Source organism: Podarcis cretensis (genome assembly GCF_951804945.1).
Source record: "Podarcis cretensis genome assembly, chromosome: 2".
In the NCBI taxonomy this organism is placed as follows: domain Eukaryota; kingdom Metazoa; phylum Chordata; class Lepidosauria; order Squamata; family Lacertidae; genus Podarcis; species Podarcis cretensis.
In genome coordinates, this window is record NC_137171.1 from 12,785,731 (window position 1) to 12,810,461 (window position 24,731).

At 43.6% G+C, this 24,731-nt stretch overlaps 1 protein-coding gene across 3 annotated transcripts in view; it reads right to left on the reverse strand.

Moving 5' to 3' along the window:
* VDR (vitamin D receptor) overlaps nucleotides 1-24,731 on the reverse strand; it is an 84,800-nt gene extending 60,069 nt beyond the window's left edge. Inside the window, exons 1-2 of one of the 3 annotated variants that reach the window (XM_079966799.1) lie at nucleotides 24,687-24,731; nucleotides 11,613-11,706 (exon numbers count right to left, since the gene is read on the reverse strand). In XM_079966799.1, the coding sequence (XP_079822925.1) occupies nucleotides 11,613-11,622 (10 nt within the window). In that variant the 5' untranslated portion in view covers nucleotides 11,623-11,706; nucleotides 24,687-24,731. The other 2 variants (XM_079966800.1, XM_079966801.1) reach the window with 2 other exon arrangements.

Genomic DNA, 24,731 nt, shown 5'->3' on the forward strand with positions numbered 1-24,731 from the left:
TACAGCTGGGATTACCATTCAGCTATATATAGTAGAAAGCATAGTCCACATCGTCAACCTCTCACCCCATTCAGCTCAACCGATTCCTAGATATTTTGTAAGCTGCCAACTAGCATATAAGAGATTTGCATTAAATAATTTGTTTGCACCCACTACTTTCCATCCTGGAACTACCCCATGCACACAAACTTTTAACATACTTTGTAAGAAATATATTTTCAAATTAATATAGAGCATGTTAATCACACCTCTGGCGACCCCAGTGGTCAAGTTTTCTCAATTTTCCTGAACCTTTTCAGCTGCCTCTAACTACATGTGCACAGATGCTCCACTCACAACACCCTTCACAATTCTACCCCACCACACACATTTCGATTGTTCTGAAAATGGTGGCAACCATCTCCAATCGCTACTCAAAATCATTATAGTGCTCACAACCGTGGAACTCCTTCTTCAACCTACAGCTTTCTACAAGTTAGAAGGGAAAGGAAGCACTCACAGTAAAACCAACAGGTACAGATAGAACCAAGTCATTAAAAACATATTTAAAAGCCATTTCCAAAGTAGGTAATGATGCAATGCTTTTATCCCCCTCCTGCTCAAGGCACAACATGAAAGATCTTCTGTTATAAATAAAAGTAATAAGAAAGTGGATGCCAAGGCCTGTAAAATGAGGAAAAGGCTCCATAAATTGACAGCAAGAGCATGCAGCATGGCAGTGCCAAGACCGTCAATTCATTCCAACAGTTCTAAATACAGATTCACAGTTTATGAGGGCTGTTATATTTACTGCATGCACATTGCCTGTTTCTCAGTCAACAGTATGAAGGTGAGATGAGTCTCTAAACGTGCTGGTTCATGCAGTGGACCTGCAGACAGACATCACATTGAGGGTTTCCCCCACTCCTCTTCACTCAACACACAAGCTGTGATTATTTGAATTCCTAAATAAAATAGTCAAATAATTTATTGCTATGCTGGAATGGAAGATCAAGGCTGAAAGGGGTATTTGGGGAAATCAACAAACTGCTGGATGTTGGTGATTAATTTTAGATAATGGCACTTGAATAATGTCAAGTTTACTGCTAGTCTCTTATATACTATAGTGAACAAAGCAGCAGTTTCTGGGAGCGGAGTACAGCACCAATATAATTCCTCACAGGTTGAATATTGACACCACTGCTGAAATCTTATTGTTCATTTTGCTATATCCATATTTTGAGACACACCTTGAAGCTGAATGCATAAGTGAAATTCACCTGTCTCACTTATAGAGCACCATATCTGCAGGAATTCTTGGGAAAAGGGTTTCTAACAGAACTGATGGGAAATCTGCTAGGGAAATTTGATAACTGGTCCTTCCAGACAGAGGCATATTGCTCATGCACACAAGCTTTCTGCACCTCCCATAGGCCACTGCTGCGATCAAAATGCCTGCCCCTACTTCTTTTGCTACATTTAATCTGGATTTCCTCTTATCAAGGAAAATGCATTAAGGAAAAACAACTTGTTATACTCCAACCATCACCACTGGTGTGAAAGCTTGTTAGCACATTTTTGGGGTGAGCAGTTTGTCATGTGCACAGTAAATGTTTTGGTGGGTGGTGTCTATCATCATACCCTTACTGCTGTTTGCTTCTCATCAGACCACAACCTGGTCATTTCGTTTCTGTCAATCTAAACGATATGAGCATGACCATTTCCACCTATTGCTGCATGCTGAAGGAATGCTGGAATTTCAGGAGCTCATCTTGCATGATCTTTCAACATATGTGGTGGAACTACCTTGGAAACTACCTTGGAAACTATCTCAGGACTGTGTGTGTTAATAAATAAACACAGAGCTTTTACATAAGACCTCTAACAGAATTTTGGAATAGCTGAATATCAGTCTTGAATAAGACCTCTATTGTTAAAAATGTAAGACTAGAGAGTTTTTCAGAGAGCACTCAACCATTTGAAAGAGAGATCAATGCTCATCGTGGAACCCATATCCTGTGTTTGCCTCCAAGGCTCAAATGGACAGTGGCAGACCCATTTGTTAAATGCAGGACTTCACACACACACACACACACACACACACACACACACACACACCCCTATTTAATAAAACTGCAAGACTGTAGTCATGCTGCAGTTCACAAGACCACCAACAGGCCAAATCACTCTCTGAAGTGACTCCAAGACAAGCTGTGAAGGGAGCGGGTTTGGGTGAGCTATGAGGGGATAACTGAGGGGGTGGATGAGGTGTAAAGGGAGGGGGATTTGGTCAGGTGTGGGGAAAGAGTGGTTGGTTCATTGGTGGGCTTGGTGAGCAGAGGCAGTAGCCCCATGTGTGTGTGTGTGTGTGTGTGTGCACGCACACACACACACACACACATTCCACTCTATTGTAGTGAAGGTCCAACTTTAAGAGGAAAATGAATATTCAGGTAAGAGAAGCTGAACTGTTCCATGGTCCCATAACCTAGCTTAGCCAGCTCATCCCTTCAAGGAACTTTTCTCCAAGCAAGGCTCCATTCCAGTATCACAGCACTGCTGGGAAGGAAAATGACTTTGAGAGATGATGGGCTATAGGGGGGCACACTATGGGAGGTGGAATGTTTCAGCTAACTCATGGCATCCCTTTTCATCTTAAAAAGTGTCACATCTCCAAACTCTTCAGATAGGATTTAAATGCAGGCTGCTCCAATCAACTCTACCCTGATAGTCAGGGTTTTGCATAATTTCAAAGCATATACTGTATACCCTGTGTAACTAAGCCATGGCAGTGTGACAAAAAAGTAGTGTACTGTACATTATGGAAAACAAAGCCATCATCATATGATTTTCAACTCTTGTCTGTCTCCAGACAAGCGCTTAAAGTGTATGACTTAGGCAAGTCAGCTACACATGTAAATCTTGGCTGGGTAAGCACAGTGTCCTGCAGGGCATGGAGATAGGGTTCCTTTCCCTGAGTAGTGGGAACTCCCAGAGGATTTGAGCCACTAGAAAGGATTTGTTAACAACCTGGCCTACTATCCAAGGGAGGGGAAGGATAATTCTATTTTTGTCTCTTACTGCTTTCATGGTATCCCTTATTTGTTGAATGACACCCTTTACTTTCTGCATCTGCTTCAAGTTGAAAGGTTGTTGTCTGTCTGTTTTTGTGTGTTGTATCTAACATTCAAGGCTCTCAGCCCCTTACCCAATAGCCACCTGAATTGACTACTCTAATTTTCACCTTCGTATCTTCCGTTGTTATTCTTGCTACACCTGGAACAGCCTCTTCTGTTCTATCCAAGCCACCTGTGCAATCACATCATTCATACCACTCCATGCACACACACATACCACATTTTTTCCTGAATCGTGACAGCACCTCACACTCTAAGCTGTCTGCTGCTGATTAACTCTCTCAGCAATCCTTGGAAAATTCAATCAAAAACTGTTTCCCCCCCTTTTAGAGCAAAACAGGTATACATGTATTTGTCACACATACATGTTCCCATCCCACAATGCTAACATGATATATGCATAGAAAAGTCATCATGTGTGAAAAGGCCTTTAGATTGCAAGTCCTCTAGGAGAGGGATTAGTCCTATACAAAGCCGGATTTGTGGCTGGCATTGTGTACAGCAGCATTAATAAAAAAATATTACTATTTATAAAGTGCACTGGAAATCTAGGAACTGTATAACAAATCCAACTGGTGCCCATATAAACCAAACCTCCAGCTCTCCTCTTGTCCAGCAGCACACTTTACCGTAATTATGCCTATGAACATATAGCTTTGATAGTTGTGCTCAATACTATTTCAGACTTAAAGTCAATCTCTAAAGTGCAATATAGAATACTACAGGGACAGTCATGGATGTATGTTGTCATTGAGTTGGAAGGAACCAGGAGGGCCATCTAGTCCAACCTCTGAAATGCAGGAATATTTTGCCCAATGTGGGGCTCAGACCTACAACCCTGAGATTAAGAGTCTTAATCTCAACCAACTGAGTTATCCCAGTTTTGCGATGGAATTACTTTCTTTATTCAAAACATTTTATCATTCCCATGTATCATCTACAGCTTTCTGTTTAGACTATGCACATCACTCCAAACTTCCTGCAAAAAAAGCCATCATTACAAGCTTTAAATTAAATTATTGCGCACAGATCAGTTTTAACAATGCATAAATACTGAAATTGTCATAATAAAATCTGATTTGCCTATTCTAATATACAAGTTTCCCATTAGTAAGTTCTATTGAATTATGTGAGTGAGAAACACTCTTTTAGAAGCGTTAAAACAGTGCTTTTATCTACATCCAAAAGCCTTGCCCTCTAATGGACAATATTTGGGGAAAGGGGGGGAATCCTCACTGAAGCCAGCAGAACACTCACAGCTGAAGACATGTGTAATTCTGTATACTGTTGGCTCAGAACCTGCAAAATTCAGCCACTCTCCCAAAACACATGCATAAGATTTCTGACCTACTTATAAAGGCAAGTGCTTCACATCTGTTGGGAATTTCTTAGAAGAGCGTCAGCTCACTTTCAGCATTCCCCCTCATACTGGGGTCACATAAGCTGGATCTGGCATGACATGCAAGTAACATTTTCTTGCTTCGAAAAGCCTTAAAAATTAATTCAAATTGGCAGTAAAGAGCTGACTTCTTAATTTAACTATACAAAAGGTTTACTTTCCCCTAGAAAATCAACTCAGAAAAGACCATAACAAGCTAACTAAAGTGTTAAAAACTTTGTGCTGTATCACAGCTCTCAGGATACTGCACATCTTTGCTGACAAGAGATTTATCATCCTACAGTTCATTTTACTGAAACAAGTTGTCCTGCCTGATCAAAAGAAGCAGGGTTTCCCCCCCCCCTTTTTTTAAAAAAGAGAAGTGTTTATACCTAATTATTATATCAAAGATTTTCAAAAAGACAAGTTAATTAACATCCATATAGAGAGAAAGGGTGAAATTAATTGCTAAAGCTATTACATTACAAATGATTAGTGATGCTTTACTTTTAAAAATGTCTTATAAGGATTACTGCTTTTTGCCAGAGACCAAAAACCTGAGCACACTAACAAGAAAAGTCAGCCGAGTTTTTGCTAAACTTTAAAGCATTTAGAAAGGCAGGAAACTAATCCAAATATTAAATCAGCAAGGCAAAAATGATACAGAATATTTACCTGTAGTACTTGTTTGCTCACAGCACCTAGGCTAGAGGAGATCCTAGCTCCCAGGGTCTGTGCCTTCAGCGAGTGACTGGTTGATCCAACTAGTGAACAGACAATTTAGACCCTGCAGTCACATGACTCACAGGCACAGCCAGAATGCACCAGCTTCCAATTGCAAGCTCCTTTTCTAGCAGTACCGATAACTCTGAGGAAGTTAAACTGATTATATTATACTCAATGCCTTCCAAGGAGAAAAGAATCCCAGGAGTTTTATTCCTCCACTCAGTAAGAAGAGGGCTGCCACTCTTCATGAATAAATGCAACCATAGCACCTGCATATTTTGCAGTTTGTCAGTGGTAAGTTGACCAGAATTCTGAAAAAGTTCTGAAAAAGTATATTATACACACATACATAACTTCCAAACACAGTAAGGAAGTCTTTTCAGCCCTTAATGCCTGAAAAGCATGTGACTTCATTCACCATAACGAGTTTCTATATGCTTTTGCCAACCCACCCTTCAAAAAGTGTGCAGATCCCAACTGTGTTTACTCAGAAATAAATTCCACAGAGTTCAGTGGGGTTTACTTTCAGATAAGTGTGCACTGTATTGCAGCTCTCACAATACAATGGCTAGAATCCACCAACCCTCCTGTGTGCCTGATCCAGTATAGATGTACCCAGGCCCTCTACCTATTTAGCTTCATATCAGCTGTCAACATTTTGCAAAAGAAAGCATTGAACAAATCCTTACAAAATGCATTAGTCACTCACTGAAAATTGCACGCCACGCTAAAACCAGTTTGAACAAGTTCATTTTGCAATATAATTTGTTTTCCTTTTTAATGCTTAATCACTTGCCAACATGAGAAGTTAGTTTACTTATACATCTCATCTTTAGCTTCAGTAATGCAAATAGTTTCAAGCTAAGAGACTCAATGGGCTACATCTTTACTACTAAAACTGTTACTAATCATCTCCAAAGTTCCTAAGCTGTGAACAGGCATTACAGTACTTCAAATCATGAGAAACTCAAAAGCATAAAAGTAACAACAACCACCACCAGGCTCCAATAGATTGTCAAGTGTATATCTGCATATTCTTTCGGCTCATCTGGCCATGATCATACACGGCTGATTACTTCTGATCAATAGCCTTACAGGATACGGCCTTAGTTGTGGAACACTGGAGTTTCCCCTTTATGTGAGTTTTAAATGTTTTTTCCTTCCTTCCTCTGGGGTCTGAATGACTGCCATATCCAATCAAGAAAGACTTACTTTCCCCAAGGTCAGATAGGTTAGGGACCTTGAAGGGATTTTGCTTTTCTTTTTGCGTTCCCCTGTAGCATGTGGTTTGGCTCATTGCACAAGTCAGCTTAAGCTATTTGGCTCTGCATGTATTTTCTTGGCGCTATGCTTGTTCGGTATATGCAACACACTGGGGTCTAAACTGCTCAATTATCCTATCTGTTACTGCAAAGGTTTATTGGAAAGTGTGGTGGTGGAGTTTAAAATGAACACAGTTCCTCCCCTCCTTGTTATTTGTTTTTTTAACCAAAAGTGGCTGCTGGAAACTGCAATCTTGAGCAGAGTACCAGCAAGTATGAGGGTGTACTTAACTAGGTTAACTCTTTCTGCTTCGGCTGCATTCTCCACTCTTTCCCCTTCAGCTGTTTTCCATTACTGCTATTAGTTATTATTTTTAACTTACACACAACTATATGTAACATGTAGTTTGGGCCTTAGCCTCATATTTCTTTAAACATATTTTCATCTCAATGTAGACTGCACATAAGATATGATAGTGGTACACAGAAATCTTAAAGAATGCCCAGAAAATCTTAAGAGGCCATATAGTTGGCTTTTCATGCAAACAGACTATTGATAATCACACAAGGAACAACACAGTCCATAATGCATGGAGTGATAGCCACTAATGCAGATATCTTTAAAAGAGCAAAATTCATGGAAGAGGGCTACTAATGATGCCTGATGCCTGCATAGACTCGCAAGCAGCATGCTACTGGATACCAGCAGCTAAGGGGCAACGATGCAAGTCCAGGAGGGCTCTTACATGCCCTGAACCATGGCCTCAACCCTAAGGCTTCCAAATGCTTATTTGCAAGTAAAAACAAAGACACACCACCTGCTGGCCATCTCATCTCATAGCAAGGATCCCCCACCCTCTCCCCACCTGAAGGGTACTGTGATGTGAACCCTGTTCATTTTTAATTCAGTGGGGGGGGGGGGAGCAGAGGATGATGAACAGGATATCTGAAGAGAAATTGATTTTGCAGCAGAATTTGGGTGGGAATTTGACAAACTTGCCTTGCGTGAAACGTAAATTCTAGTATAGTATTCACACACACATCCCCCAAAAAATTACACATGCAAGTTTATGACTTCTGTGCACTGTGTCTTTTGTAAAGCAGCTTGCAATGCCAGCACAATTTTTTTATTCAGGTTTGTATGGGATTGCTCTGACAGCTTCTATTAGCATGCTTTTTCACTTTCCTCTTTGAAAAGTAATGTTAAAGTTTGTTTACGTAATAATATTTTTTTCTGTATTATCAGCTATAAAACCTGTACCTAAAAGGGCTGGGTGACACTCAAACCCAAAAACCATTATTTGCAACCTGTGTGCCCCTTCATTGCCTCTTCTGATAACACAATCTGGAGAAAATTTGCCTGCCCCTTTAAAAGCAAATGAAATCCATTACAGTGGTACCTCGGGTTGCATACACTTCAGGTTACATACGCTTCAGGTTAGACTCGGCTAACCCAGAAATATTACCTCGGGTTAAGAACTTTGCTTCAGGATAAGAACTGAAATCGTGCAGCGGTGGCGCAGTGGCAGCAGGAGGCCCCATTAGCTAAAGTGGTGCTTCAGGTTAAGAACAGTTTCAGGTCAAGAACGGACCTCTGGAATGAATTAAGTTCTTAACCCGAGGTAGCACTGTACCCATGTGTAACTTTGGGGAAGGAAAGATTGCAGGTACTAAAATAAGCTTTTGCAGTTGTGGGAAAGACAAGTGAAAAGTTTGCTAGTATTTGTTAGCATCCAAGGACTCACTGACAAACAATCCAAACACTGAGAATTACTGTTATATAACTAGAAACTCCCAAGACTGACACATAAGCATGGGGCAGGGGAGGGGGAGTCCCAAAGAGACACATGAAGTCCTTTGTCCAAGGCTATGTTACACACAGCAAAAAAATGATTTGGGTTCAAGGCCTATTCAGTGATTGTATTCTACTACCAACAGTGAAATGAGTGCAACATTGTGAACTTTTTTTTAAATTAAAGGAAGACAGATTATATACTATAAAAATAAATCTTATCCCATGTGAGCAATTGAAAAAAGAATAATTACAGTCCAAACTACAAGTATGCTATTTTTAGTTCTTAACAGATAAAAAAGGTTTGTGCATTTATAGTCCCAGGATGAATGAGTGCCAGGAAAGGAGCAATACTAGCCAGTATGCAGATAGATAAGGTGCAGAAACATACCAATAAAATGTTTAGAATGTGAAGATTCTGCACATGGAATAACTTGAGGGTGCTGCTGTTTTTGTGACAGCCAACAGACCTACACAATTATTAATAGGACAACTAAGACAGTGGTGCAAACTGCCCAGTGAAATTTGTAATTATGAGTTCTATAAGGAAGATGGTGTCCAAACTGTTCTGAATGGAACTGTAACCCCCAAACCAAAAGCATTAGCTCCTCAGTTTGAAGTTACTCCTTAATCTAGATTTGCTGCCAGAAACACAAATGGCATCAATGGCGCAAAGCACTTTTCACCAGTTCAGCCTGATATGCCAGCTGTCATCCTTCCTCCACAGAGATGGCTGGACACAGGTGTTCATATCCTGAAGGAGCGTCTCCACCCCCATCGTTCAGCCCGGACACTGAGATCCAGCGCCGAGGGCCTTCTGGCGGTTCCCTCATTGCGAGAAGTGAGGCTACAGGGAACCAGACAGAGGGCTTTCTCGGTAGTGGCGCCCGCCCTGTGGAACGCCCTCCCTTCAGATGTCAAGGTAAAAGGTAAAGGTACCCCTGCCCGTACGGGCCAGTCTTGACAGACTCTGGGGTTGTGCGCCCATCTCACTTAAGAGGCCAGGGGCCAGCGCTGTCCGGAGACACTTCCGGGTCACGTGGCCAGCGTGACTAAGCTGCTCTGGCCAGAGCCAGAGCCAGAGCCAGAGCCACACACGGAAACGCCGTTTACCTTCCCGCTGGTAAGCGGTCCCTATTTATCTACTTGCACCCGGAGGTGCTTTCGAACTGCTAGGTTGGCAGGCGCTGGGACCGAGCAGCAGGAGCGCACCCCGCCGCAGGGATTCGAACCGCCGACCTTTCGATCGGCAAGCCCTAGGCGCTGAGGCTTTAACCCACAGCGCCATCAGATGTCAAAGAGATAAACAATTACCTGACATTCACAAGACATCTTAAGGCAGCCCTGTTCAGGGAAGTTTTTAATATGTAACGCTGTACTGTTTTTAACACTTGATTGGGAGCCGCCCAGAGTGGCTGGGGAAACTCAGCCAAATGGGCGGGGTATAAATATTATTATTATTATTATTATTAACCAATAATTAACAGAACAGACGGCTGCAATGCATTGTATGTATGCCTACCCTTGAAGGCTGCTCAAAAGCTTAAGTTACCATATTTTTCCGTCTATAAGATGCCCCCATGTATAAGACACCCCCTATTTTGGGGGACTCGGATTTAAGAAAATGAGGGGAGATGTATCCGTGTATAAGACACCCCCTAATTTTTGACATTATTTTTTAGGGGGTAAACCTAGCCTTATACACGGAAAAATATGGTAGTTCAGAATGCACCCAATAGACTTTAATCATTGGGAAGTTATATAACCAAAATAAAGTTTCACTGGCATCCAACCCATTTCTGAGCACCCTTCAAAGTGTTTGTGCCAGCCTTTAAAGCCCTACACAGTTTGGTATCCAAATACTGTCAAGGGACTGCTTTCACCCACATCAACCTATCTGAGGCCCTCTCCCAGAAACCCCTATCAGATGAGATGAGGCAGGAACTGAGCCAAGAGAGGGCATTTGGGGGGCTGTGGTGTCACAGTTGTGGATTTTCCCTCCAGGGAGGCTTGCCAGGTTTCTAGACACAAGAGACTCGTATGTCACAGCCTCAACTGATGTCACATTGATAAAAGCAAAGGGTTTGAAAATAGGAATCCCAAATTCAATTCTCACTCAGTAATGAATCCTATATGTCTCCACTTAACCTGAAAACAACCAAATAATCCCATATCCTTGAGAGTTCCTTGAAAGAAGGGTGGAATAAAATTGAGACAGAAAACTTATAAATCCTTGGGCCTTACAGCTGACTGCTAAGGGGCAATGGGAAGTGCTTTATTTTAATTCCCAGATCCATGAGTTGCTTATGTAAAATTGAAAAATAAATACTGAACACAAACCATGAGAGCTAACTAGTAAACCGTCTCAAAGGGATATAAGACAGAGAGCATTTGATGCTTATGAATTGTCCTTATGTGAGCTGCCTCTGAGACAATCAGCGGAAAGGCACATAGACGAATAAAACACAAACATGTTATTCAAAAAAATACAACCTATCTGTTTATAAGACATTCATTTTCTTATACCAGTTTGAAGCCAAAGAACACATGCCTTAAATATCACTTTGATCCATCAATACTAAAAAGGCTACAGCCAAATCACACAAACATTCCTTCGTATTCCTCTGCCTAGATTAAGGAACATTACATGGATTACACAATTTTACACAATTCTTTTACAGAGTTGTATGAAAAAGCCCGTTGTCTTTGTCCATGGAGTTTTCTTGGCAGGGATACTGGAGTGGCTTGCCCGTTCCTCCTCCAGGTGGATCACGTTTGGTCAAAACTCTCCACTATGACCTGTTCATCTTGGGTGCCCTACTCGGCATAGTTCATAGCTTCTCTGAGTTCTTCAAGCCCCTTCGCCACGGCAAGGCAGTGATCCATGAAGGAAATCAGCCCTGAGTGCTCACTGGAAGGAAAGATTGTGAAGCTGAGGCTCCAGTACTTTGGCCACCTCATGAGAAGAGAAGACTCCCTGGAGAAGACCCTGATGTTGGGAAAGATGGAGGGCACAAGGAGAAGGGGGTGACAGAGGACGAGATGGTTGGATAGTGTTTTCGAGGTTACCAGCATGAGTCTGACCAAGCTGCGGGGGGCAGTGGAGGACAGGAGTGCCTGGCGTTCTCTGGTCCATGGGGTCACGAAGAGTCGGACACGACTAAACGACTAAACAACAACAACAATGAAAAAGCCCAAAGCAGAACAAAAAATTGAGGCTGCCATGTTAAAGAAAGAAGACCTCTGGTAGGGAAACCTAGAAGTGTTTTAGAAACTACAACAATGCTGTATAAGTCTACTGGAATAATAAAAAAGAACATAACCAACAAGCTTCTTACCTATGTCCATTTGAAATTTTTTGGAGAAGAGATGCAGTGAGCCTCTTGGCAGCTTCCAATCTGAGCTAGTGTTGTTATTCAAGGCGGGAAAGCTCTAGAACAAAGAAATAAAGATTAGACATTTATTTCATTAGGGTTTCTGTATTACGCTTACCATTAGAGGCTTATGAAGGGCACTATGTATTCGTTCGGGACGCAGGTGGCGCTGTGGGTTAAAGCCTCAGCGCCTAGGGCTTGCCGATCGAAAGGTCGGCGGTTCGAATCCCTGCAGCGGGGTGCGCTCCCGCTGCTCGGTCCCAGCGCCTGCCAACCTAGCAGTTCGAAAGCACCTCCGGGTGCAAGTAGATAAATAGGGACCGCTTACCAGCGGGAAGGTAAACGGCGTTTCCGTGTGCGGCTCTGGCTCTGGCTCTGGCTCTGGCCAGAGCAGCGATGTCACGCTGGCCACGTGACCCGGAAGTGTCTCCGGACAGCGCTGGCCCCTGGCCTCTTAAGTGAGATGGGCGCACAACCCCAGAGTCTGTCAAGACTGGCCCGTACGGGCAGGGGTACCTTTACCTTTTTATGTATTCGTTCATCTAAATAGTGCATTCTCTCATTTCTGTGGGATATCACTGGAACACAAAAACCCTGATCAAAAGATCCTCATGTGCAGCAACAGATTAAGGTGTGCATGCACCAGAACAATGGTAGCATCTGACAACACTGACAGTGTTGGCTGGGGAAGAAGGGCACTGGCACCAGTCACACTTACCCTAGGGATGGAGACAGGGGAGACAAAGGGAGCCAGCTGCTCTAAACCTCACAAGGCCGAGGGCTTCCAACATATTAGCTCAAATTTGCGGAAGGTTAGTGGGCTGCGCCCATCAGCCCTTTTACCTTCAGGGCACTCGCTTAAAAGCAAGGTATCCATCCATGCTTTCATCTTAAGTGCAATGGCTTACATAGTCACAAAGGAATCCTGATAGCCACTGTATACAGAGTCGCAACCCAACAACGGGCACTGAGCACCCAGCCTCAGGTGATGGATAGCAATCTGGCAAAGAGAAGGAAGCCAAGGATAAAAACTGCACTCCTGGATGTTCATCACCCTCACTGGATTAGAGCAATGGTCCCCATATCTTCTATCTTATGGGACTTCTAAGCCGGGTTTGGGGAACCTGTGGCGCTCCAGATGTTGCTGGAATGCAACTCCCAACATCCCGGACCATAGGCTATGCTGGTTGGAGCCAATGCTGGCTGGGGCTGATATTACTGTTAGTATCCAACAACAACATTTGGAAGGCCACAGGTTTCCCACCCCTCTCCTAAGCTAATAAGGAGCTTGAGAATTCCCTATGACAGCTTGACAACTGATATCAAGCAGGCAACACCAAAGCTGCACTAAAATTCAAAGAAAAGCAGAGTGCAAACTGGCTTTAAAAACAGCAGCAACATCACAGTAAATTCAGACAAATACTAATGAAAGCCTATCTAAGAGCAGAGAATGACAGCAGTGGTTTCTTTTGCTGTTGTTTTAGTTCTAGATTCAGAACTTGTTCAAAGAAGGTCAAGGAATGTACACTGCATGATGAGTTTAAGCACTGGTTAAATTTGAATGTTTTGTAGATAGGAACCTAAGAAACTGCTTATACCAGGTCAGAGGGGTTTTCGACTATTCTGATGGACACCAGGCTCTCCGGGACCTCAGGCATGGAGTCTTTCCCAGCACCTGCTACCTGAACCTGGAACCATCTGGGGCCATCTGTATGCAAAGCATTTGCATCTAGCCCCTCTCCTACCTGCCTGTGCTCATTTGTGATATCAACAAGTTTCAGTGTTTGCTGAAACAGGCAGTATGCTACTGGTTTGAACAACACTGCAAATAAACAACTGAAGTCATGAACTCTTATAATCATGTATTAAGTCAATGGGTTTACAGTCGCTCAAAAAGTGTTAAATTTGAGTTCATATGCAAGTCAAAGAAAACAAGTATGGAAAGCTCAAAAACACGAGCTCTTCCTTGTGTGAAGCCCTCCAATTTCTTTGGATAGTTCCCTCCTTTGATCTTATCCCCGAGAGACAGCCACTTTAGTCAAACGTCACACATCTAAAAACTCAGCCAACACAACACCTATGGTATTAATCATTTCAGCTACTTTTTCTATCACTTACTATCCTATGTGGTTATAAAACCAGGACACCAAAAACCACAATCAGAGAAAGTGGAACTTCTCAAAACACATTACTTGATGGATTAAATCTTAAATTATCTTTATGAGACAAGACCATAAGTTCAGAACCAAGGATGACCAGCTTTTGTATTATCAGGGACCACTGTATTCTCCAGACAGCAATCCAGGCAAACAGATCACCTCACCCAGTTGACAGATGCCATAAAAACAATGCTGCCTTCTTGCAACAGGGCAAGAGTGGGGCATATTTTTGGCCCAGCATGCCAGATTTTCTCTTCCCTTACCCTACAGGTCAACTTAGACAGATGGGCACAATCATCCACCTGCTAAGCATCTGGTGTCATCATGACATTTAATGCACATTTAATGCGGCTGGCAAAGAAACACCAGACAACATGAAATCTCCCTTCCCCACCCATCAGATAACACCAGCCAGTTGAAGTTTGGGGAAATGGCCTCACAGGCCAAATTGGACCACCTGGTAAACCAACACTGGCCCATGGGCTGGAGGTTCCCCACCCCTGCAATTGGTCCTTTCTCATTATAGAGAACATGAACAACACAGAAATATATAAATCTGCATACAAAACAGAGAAAGATCAGTAATGTGGTGTGTGTGTGTGTGTGTGTCTATTTCTCACTTCTTGAAAACTTTTTCTGGTTTTTGCTACTGAAATGGGGGACTAACCTTTTACCAAATTTTTATTTAGCTCTGGAAGCCTTCCAGATATCAACCACTGTATAAGCAGAAAACTTTCTGTACATGGAAATCATTAATGGATTTATTTATTTTTAACAAGGAACAGCACCGTTGCTGTTTCTCAGGTCAAATAATTTATGATTTTTTTGTCTGACCATAACTAATACTCCAGGGTTAGTAAATGTTAACTCTGGTTAAGCTACATATATCATAATGATCAATACACACAAATTTCAAGCTCAAAATGAACATGGCACAGCTTGTATTATAGCAAAAGACATGGTTTCCCAACTATCAGGTACGTATTTTCAACTGAGAACCTGGCCAGTATTCTCAAATTGACCCAAAACATCCAGAGATGCTGAATTCCCAAGCCAGGTTTGTCCAGCTTCTATTCTCTGTCACTGCATGTCATAAAGCAACTCTAGGTTAGAATTATGCATCAAAGTAGATTTTTTTAAAAACCTACAACAGTCTTTGCCCTGTCTTATCTGGTTGGACTTTTGTTCTCTCTTTATCGCACCATTTATATTTCAGACAAATAATTCCTCTCTCCATTCTTACAAGGACAGACAGTTCCCAAGCCTGCTGATAATATCCTGCTCATTGACATTTTAATAAGTACACCTGAAATAGGAAAATATTGATAATCAAAATGTTTTTCTCCCAACCCACAATAAAACACAATAGAATGACAATGACTCAAATTCCACAGTACAGTGGTACCTCGGGTTACATACGCTTCAGGTTACATACGCTTCAGGTTACAGACTCTGTTAACGCAGAAATAGTGCTTCACGTTAAGCACTTTGCTTCAGGATGAGAACAGAAATCGTGCTCCGGCGGCGCAGCAGCAGCAGCAGGAGGCCCCATTAGCTAAAGTGGTGCTTCAGGTTAAGAACAGTTTCAGGTTAAGTACAGACCTCCGGAACGAATTAAGTACTTAACCTGAGGTACAACTGTATTGAGTTACCAATACAAGCATATAAACACTGCCTTGCACAGACTCAGACCAATAGTCCACCTAATCTAATATAATCTACCTTGTTTCACAGTGGCGGCTTTCCAGGGGTTTTAGACAGAAACAAAGCGCTGAATTACACTGATACTGAGAGCCAAGTCATACATTGATTAGAAATGGGCTTGGACAATTTGCACAGACCCCCATCACATTTTATGAGCCACAAATGGATACATAAAACTGCAGGAATGGGGAACCTGTGGGTCTTCCTATCAGACCCAGTTAGCATGGCTAATATCAAGAGAGGGGATGGGGATGGTGTGAGTTAGAGTCCACAGCATCTGGAGAGGCATAAGATCCCCATCCCTGATGCAGAGAAAGGACAGTGACCCAGGAATACATTAAACAGCCTTATGCAGCAGAATGTCCATGGATGCCAGGTGGTTGCAGAGGACCTTCTGCTGCTCCAGGACCTTCAGAAGCTGCAGGTGCTTCCCCTGTTTTATAGCCAGGGGGAAATTGAAAATTTCAACATGGATGAAGATCATATTGCTCTAGTCTACCTTACAGGACGGCCACAGGGAGAGGCGTCCATCTCCGAAGTGGACTTCCAGCATGTCATTATAATAGCTGCTATCCTTTCCATAAATTTCTCTTGCCTCTGGTTAAGCAGCTGGAGCCTCCAGCTCCTGATCTCCACCCAATTAAAACACAAGGGCTACCCTCAAATGAGAAATAATGCTCGAATTCTTTCCGTTAAAGTTCTGTAACTTTAACTGGCAGATAGCAATAATTCCATCAGTTTGCAGAAAACTGGGGGTAGGACAGGGGGAAAGCAGCTAAAATGTAGAAGCAGGTTTGGTGTGTGTTTTTTTATTTTTCTTTCCAAACCAGAATGCATTATATTTCTTGCTGTCCTTGTTTACTCTATTTCATATTCCGAAGAGACAGACAGGCCTATACACAGCTAGTAAAAAGTGTCAAGATTCCGAGGTGCCAACATATAATTTTAAGTGCCCGAAACTGTCCTGAAACTTTAGCCCTGAAATTCAAGACCAGAGGCCAAGCTGACATACACGCTGAATTTTAGTGGCAACCCTGTCTGTTCTGTGGGTGGCAAATTTCCCGCAATTTTGAAGACACTCCAAAATAAAGCTGAATGCTAAAACAAGTCTCTTTCAGTAGAAAATGAAGTGGTTTTTTGTTTTTATTTCCCCGAACAAGTTGCTGTTGCAACCGATCCTGTAAAGGAAGATGAGTCACTAGTCGATATATAGCGTGGGAGGAACGCCACAGAACAAAGCAAACCCTGGGAACATCTCTATCCAAAAAAACTCATTTCTCTGAAATTTGGGCTTCATTCTATAGGATCTCTGATACAGCCTAGAAAGATGAGAAAGGGAATCCAGAGAGAAGGCAAAGGATGCTGCTTTCCTTACCCATAATAAGCAGGGTACTCTCTGCTCACAAAATCTTCTACAGAAACTCCACCCTCTCATTTCACCGGAGACATACCAAACAAACCACAGAGATGCCTTGCCCTTTATACACACATCCCAGGCAGCAGCATGAAAGGACACATAGTCAACTGCCATCTATCTCCTCTGCCCATTACTTGGCACCTAAGGCTCATACCTACTCCACCCTGCTTTAAAAGAGGAAGGAAAACTCACCATGCCTGCCTGTTACAAGGACTAAAACCTTTTAAAATCCTGTAGGGTATCTTGAGCTACAGGAATTGTGTGTATTTCATAGCTGGTACATCATAGACTAGGTTACGAATCAGAAAATCCCTATTTTGAATCTTTTTTCGCCATGAACTCACTAGGGTGGAGTAGCCAGCATGGCGCCCTTCAGGCAGGTGTTGGTAGACTACAACTCCCATAATTCTTGACCACTGCCCACACTGGCTGAGACTGATGGGGAGGGGAGTCCAACAACATCTGGAGGGCACGATGCTGGCTACCCTTACAAAGGGTTTAGGTAAGTTCTTCTCTCAGCCTCAGGCCCCCACCCCGCCTGTGTTATGCAATAATACCTCACAGGTATTTTTGTGAAATTACAAGAAGTTCACTAAGCACCTTGAACACCCTAAAATACTATATAAATGCTATTATTCTTTCAGATATGACTTTATGACAGCACCCAACTCCCAACTGGAGAAATCTGATAATACTTATTATTTAAATAACACTCTTCTCACTATGCTCCACATACAGCAATCTCTGATCCTTACAACACTGTAAGGATATTAGGTTATCTCCATAATATTTACAGATGCCTTGAAACAGGAATGGGTGTGGGCTTTCTGCTGCAATGCCAGCTCTGCACCTTCCACCCCTGTAAAAACACATATAAAAGGTTCTGGATCCAACACTGTTCTCCACCCTCTGCCCCATGCTTCAGAAAAACTGTCTGCTTTGCTTTCAAATACCTTCTATGTTTATCTGTTTTAATTTTTGTTCAGTATTTTATGTTTTTTACCTAAAAACAGTGGCGTAGCGTGGGGGGTGCAGGGGGGGCCAGCCGCACCGGGCGCAACATCTGGGGGTTAGGGTTAGGGGGCGCAAATCCACGGGTTAGGGGGCGCAAATCCATGGGTTAGGGGGCGCAAATTACTTGCCTTGCCCCGGGTGCTGACAACCCACGCTACGCCACTGCCTAAAAAAGGCTTTTTAAACAGCTTCATTGCGATTGACACAACGGCCCCCAAATCCCTGCTCCGAGAAGGGAGGGGGGAAATGTGACTTTGTAAATAACACCAGAGCTGGCCAATTGATGCTGTGCAAATCTAGTTTCTGCTAGAGGCAGAACAGGTTTCTCTTGACCCAGGGAAGAAGGCTGTATATGTGCTTATTGTGGTCTGCTTGCTTCCACAGTGCACTTACTGTCAACGTTATACAAGTCTCCATACACATTGAGAAACAGGAGCAGGACTAAGATGACATTAGTACTACAGACATCTAGCTAAGAGCTCATGTTCTTAACCAATGAAACAAACCAACATTCATAAAGCATATGAATGTATGAAACCTGTCAAAATATTTTCAGGGTAAAATTATCAGAACACTGGCATAGAGGAAGGGAGAACTGCACAGTCTAGAAGCAATATGACCAGAACCAGGGATAAAGCATGGCATGTGCCTTGCTTCTACAAGCAATAGCCTCCCCACCTTTATTTTTAAACATAGGAATTACAAAGAGGGAAGAGTTAAGAACATAAGAAGGGATTGCCGGATCAGGCCAGTGGTCCATCTAGTGCCACCTCCTGTTTCCACAGTGGCCAACTAGAAGTCTGTGAGAAGTTCCCAAGCTGGACCCAGGCACAACTGGACTCTCCCCTGTTGAGAGCAGCATGTAATGTGTCTTGGGAAAGGTTGCTATTGGGAAAAGTTAGACCTGCTGTGCATGTGCAAGTCTTTGCATGTAATAATAATAATAATAATAATAATAATTTATACCCCACCCATCTGGCCGAGTTTCCCCAGCCACTCTGGGCGGCTTCCAATCAAGTGTTAAAAACAATACAGCATTAAATATTAAAAACTTCCCTAAACAGGGCTGCCTTCAGATGTCTTTTAAAGAGAAGATAGCTGCTTATTTCCTTCACATCTGAAGGGAGGGCGTTCCACAGGGCGGGCGCCACTCTCTCTCAGGACTGATGTTATGTGGTCCCGACGGCCACTCCCAGTCACTAGTCTAGCTGCCGCATTCTGGATTAATTGCAGTTTCCGGGTCACCTTCAAAGGTAGCCCCACATAGAGCGCATTGCAGTAGTCCAAGTGGGAGATAACTAGAGCATGCACCACTCTGGCAAGACAGTCTGCAGGCAGGTAGGGTCTCAGCCTGCGTACCAGGTGGAGCTGATAGACAGCCGCCCTGGACACAGAATTAACCTGCACCTCCATGGACAGCTGTGAGTCCAAAATGACTCCCAGGCTGCGCACCTGGTCCTTCAGGGGCACAGTTACCCCATTCAGGACCAGGGAGTCCTCTGCACCCGCCCATCTGCTGTCCCCCAAAAACAGTACTTCCGTCTTGTCAGGATTCAACCTCAATCTGTTAGCCGCCATCCATCCTCCAACCGCCTCCAGACTCTCACACAGGACCTTCACCGCCTTCACTGGTTCCAATTTGAAAGAGAGGTAGAGCTGGGTATCATCCGCATACTGATGAACACCCAGCCCAAACCCCATGATGATCTCTCCCAGCGGCTGCATGTAGATGTTGAAAAGCATGGGGGAGAAAGTCTGCTAGACTGTGGCCAATGCATTAATAATAGTTGGTTTTCTATCTAAGTATAGAAACTACATAAAATTTAAAAGCTGGGATTAATTTTCTTTTTACTGAAGTGCCCACTACTTCTAATGTATGTAAAATAATTAGTTATTCATCTTCCTGAAAACTCTATGAGGAAAGTTTAAGCAGAAGCAATGAAACCTTCCAAGGCCACCAAACAAGTTAATAGTGGAGCAACGAAGCGGCTCTCACTAGGCTAAGCTAGTTTTCAGAACTTTTATTATTTAGACAACCCACAGAATGAGAAGTACAGCAAGCACATGATGAAAATATGTTTTGTACAAATATATAAATCAAGTACTCCACAGGAAAATGAAATATAGCAAAAGAATTAAAAGAGTGGGCCTACTCTTTCACATCCACTGTTCCCTTTAAAGAGGCTCAAACCAAAAAATTGACTTGAGGGGAAAGTACTTGGCTGTAGCAATCATGGGAGAGAATGGGCAAATAGTAAACTGTTACACAGCCTCCTGCCTCCCCTATGTCAACAGTTTCTGCAGTTCCATTACCTGGCAAACAGGTGTTTGGGAAACACAGGGCTGGACAAAAATATAATAATAATAATAATAATAATAATAATAATAATAATTTATTTATACCCCACCCATCTGGCTGGGCCTCCCCAGCCACTCTGGGCGGCTTACATAAAAACCAAAAATACAGTAAAATATCACACGTTAGAAACTTCCCTGAACAGGGCTGCCTTAAGATGTCTTCTGAATGTCAGGTAGTTGTTTATCACTTTTCCAAAACGGAAAACCCTTTCGTCTAGCGGGTTTTCCGTCTTGCGAGGCGTTCGTCTTGCGGGGCACCACTGTACAGTGTAGATATAGTCAAGTCTTGGCTCAAACTAGGTAGGAAAATTAAACAGCACAGATCTGAACTAAGCAAGGAGTGATTAGCGAGCAGGAAGAAATCAGGGAATGGACTTTTAAAGTATTAAAAAGGCATTGTTCTCTTACTGCATTTTTTTGCAGTGGCAAGCAACCTAAATCCAAGACTTAACTAGACTTGCCAAGGCTCAACCATGAAGATGAAACCATGATAAAGAAGACAGTGACATTAGCATATACTTGATTTGGGGACTGAAAATCCTAGCTTGAGCTGCGAAGTTCACTGGGTGACCTCAGGCTGGTCGCTTTTTCTAAGCTGAACCTAGCTCTGCAAATAAAGAGGGCACCCCCATCCAGGAATGAGATGAGCTCCATGAAGGGTAGGATATAAACATGAGGAAATAATAATAAATATACAGAGGAACAAATGTTCCATACATCTGAAATTTTGAGGAAGTGTGTGTGTGTGTGTGTGTGTGTGTTTAAAAAAAGCAACTTCATTTTCAAAATTAAGCACTGCCTAAATCCCCAAATCAGATTTGTTTGTATGGAACTGCTAACATGGGGTCAATGGGTTCAGACACTAACCTGAACAGCATGTGCTACACAGACATTTAGAGTTCTCTACTGTCAGTGATGCTGGCACAGAGCCAGGGTAGGTAGGATTAGAGATTTGATGCTGTTGTAGCACTTAGGCTAGACTGTACACAAAATGGTATCTCAAGTAGCCATCTCTAAACTTCTGTTTAGTTCATGTACAAATATTTATTCAGCAAACTGGGTCTCAAACAACTGTTTTTAAAAGGTGGGGAAAGCCAAGCCAGGGTAACCATAGAGTCATAGAATCATGGAATTGTAGAATTGGAAGGGACCAGGAGGGTTATCTAGTTCAACTCCCAACAATGCAGGAATTCTTTGCCCATGTGTACTTATTATACAAGTCATCTCTAAGGTAAAGGTAAAGGTACCCCTGCCCGTACGGGCCAGTCTTGACAGACTCTGGGGTTGTGCGCCCATCTCACTTAAGAGGCCAGGGGCCAGCGCTGTCCGGAGACACTTCCGGGTCACGTGGCCAGCGTGACATCGCTGCTCTGGCGAGCCAGAGCCGCACACGGAAACGCCGTTTACCTTCCCGCTGGTAAGCGGTCCCTATTTATCTACTTGCACCCGGAGGTGCTTTCGAACTGCTAGGTTGGCAGGCGCTGGGACCGAGCAGCGGGAGCGCACCCCGCCGCAGGGATTCGAACCGCCGACCTTTCGATCGGCAAGCCCTAGGCGCTGAGGCTTTAACCCACAGCGCCACCTGCGTCCCCAACAAGTCATCTCTAGTTTAATTCAATTCTGTCCTCCAAGTAATCACACTTCTATGGAGGAAAGCTCTAAAAAGTCTTGTTTACACATTACAGCACCAGAGTGTTCAGGAAGACATGATCATCACAAGTGATCACAGACAGATCCTTGGCCTGTGTTCACTGTCTGATATGTCAGATAAATACCTCCCCTATTGCATTACTCTAGGTCTCATAAATAAGGCCTCAGTGCTCTTTAAAAGAGAGAGAATTGTTACTGTAGAACAGAGACAGTAGGTAATAAATTAGGACAATGCCACATTCAAGGAAGAACTGGAAGACTTTGCAACATTTAGTAAAATGGAAGTGCAGTCTGGATTCAGAGGATATTTATTCAAGAACCCCATCGTAGGGGACATCTGAAGTTAAATCTAGATCAGTTCTCATAGCTATATAGCAAAGTGACATCAGATGAGTCCTGTGCTCCATCAGTGCCTGCCCCCTCAGCTTAACCTGATAACGCTAGGCAACAGTGTGCAGCAGCAACTGCATCCAGGGTCGTCCCTAGGAGCTGGTCAGGTTGGCCACCGCCAAGGAGGTGCAAAAATTGCATCACTCTACTCTGGCACGGAGTGGCTAGCAGCCCGTCCACCCATCTGCAAGCTCCCTAGGCAACTCCTCTGCACAGCCAGGTGAGGCATGCAGCCTCCGCTGGGTGCCTTGGCAGAGAAATCCGGTCGTTGGCATGGACCAAATGTACAACTCCTTCCAAAAACACAAGGGAGTCTAGGTATGCCTCTGGCTGTGCCTAACTGCCATTTTAATGTAGCCCTGGATGCTACATCAGGAGCATTGTGGGAAATTAACATGGCAGCTAGACCCAGCTGACCAACATAGTTCAGAACACCAGACTGGCTTTTTCAATGGGTTGGGCAGAGCAGGTGTCAGCAATGGATGCTGGCTTGTCCACACATAAGCTTAGATTCTTTGAAGGAGAAAGGAAACAAGTTGAATAGCAAAGAACGCCTCCTCTTAGCACAGCATTTCATACCCCCTCCCATAACTATGACTGGCCACAGAGCAAAGTCAGAGTGGCACTGCCTATCCACCAGGAAGTTCAGAGCCAACTGTGGATACCGTAATTAAATCTATAGTCATAGGCCACATCCACACCATACATTTAAAGCAGTATTATACCGCTTTCGGCAGTCATGGCTTCACCCAAAGAACTGGGAACTGTAGTTTGTTAAGGATGATGAAAGTTGTGAGGAGTAGACAACTCTACACACAAAGCTACAACTCTAAGCAGCTTTAATAAACTACAGTTCTCAGCATGTTTCGGGGATGATTATGATAATAACAATAATAACAATAACAACAACAAATTATTTATACCCAGCCCATCTGGCTGGGTTTCTCCAGGGAAAGTATGCTAAAGTGGTATAAGACTGCTTTAAAGGAATGGTGTGGACGTGATCTAACCATGCTTTATAGCAGCTGATCACAAAACAAGCAGAGGTAAAACACACTTGCAAAACTCTAAACTGACGTATGCACCCACCACATCCTCCTTGCACCTACACACACAAAGTACATCCAGGAATACACGTGCCAAAGCGTCTCAGTTCAGTTTACTGTGTTCCAGGTTCCTGTTCTATTTATTTGGAATTACGGTACATCCCACAGTACCTAAGTTTAGAACTTTGTATTTTTAGGTGTTTGGCTTATAAGGCGTAGTAGGGATAGGCTCCACAAACCAAGAAAAAGCCATTCAGAAGAACAGGGGAGAGGAGACAACCTCCGTAGCTTCAGAAACACACAACAGTTGTTGTTGTTGTTCTTTTTTGGGGGGGGATAATTATATTTTCCTTCAGTTTTACCTCACATAGTACCCTAGCAGAGCTCGATATTAAGTGTGAACCATTTGGAACAGGTATCTGAAGAAGTGTGCATGCACACGAAAGCTCATACCAAGAACTAACTTAAAGGTAAAGGTAAAGGTACCCCTGCCCGTACGGGCCAGTCTTGCCAGACTCTGGGGTTGTGCGCCCATCTCACTTAAGAGGCCAGGGGCCAGCGCTGTCCGGAGACACTTCCGGGTCACGTGGCCAGCGTGACATCGCTGCTCTGGCCAGAGCCAGAGCCGCACACGGAAACGCCGTTTACCTTCCCGCTGGTAAGCGGTCCCTATTGATCTACTTGCACCCGGAGGTGCTTTCGAACTGCTAGGTTGGCAGGCGCTGGGACCGAGCAGCGGGAGCGCACCCCGCCGCAGGGATTCGAACCGCCGACCTTTCGATCGGCAAGTCCTAGGCGCTGAGGCTTTAACCCACAGCGCCACCTGCGTCCCTACAAGAACTAACTTAGTTGGTCTTTAAGGTGCTACTGGAAGGAATTGTTTTATTTTGTTTTGACTATGGCAGACCAACACGGCTACCTATCTGTAACTGGAACATTTGGAACAGGTTAGTGTACCAGTTCGGATACTTTATAAATGCAGATGAATGGCCGTTAAGAAAAGTGATTTGTACATAGTTTAAAAGAAAATAATTCATACGGGGAGATATAAAACCCTCACCTCCCCCACTCCCCCCCCACCCCGCGTCACCAAACTTTCCCTCCCTCCCTCCCCCCCCCCCTTACTCATATTCACTTTTCTCCACACACACAGTCCCAGTCCCCAACTTCCTTCCTTCCTTCCTTCCCTCCTTTCAGCCTCGGGCGCTTCGCCCCCTCACGGCGGGGACTTGCGCGTCGTCTCCCCTCCTCGCCCGCCTGCCACGGTCCCCACCAAAGCCCTCACACGCTCGCTCCGTACCTTCGCTCCCTGTCCCGGCTCTGCCACTCACTCACTCACTCACTC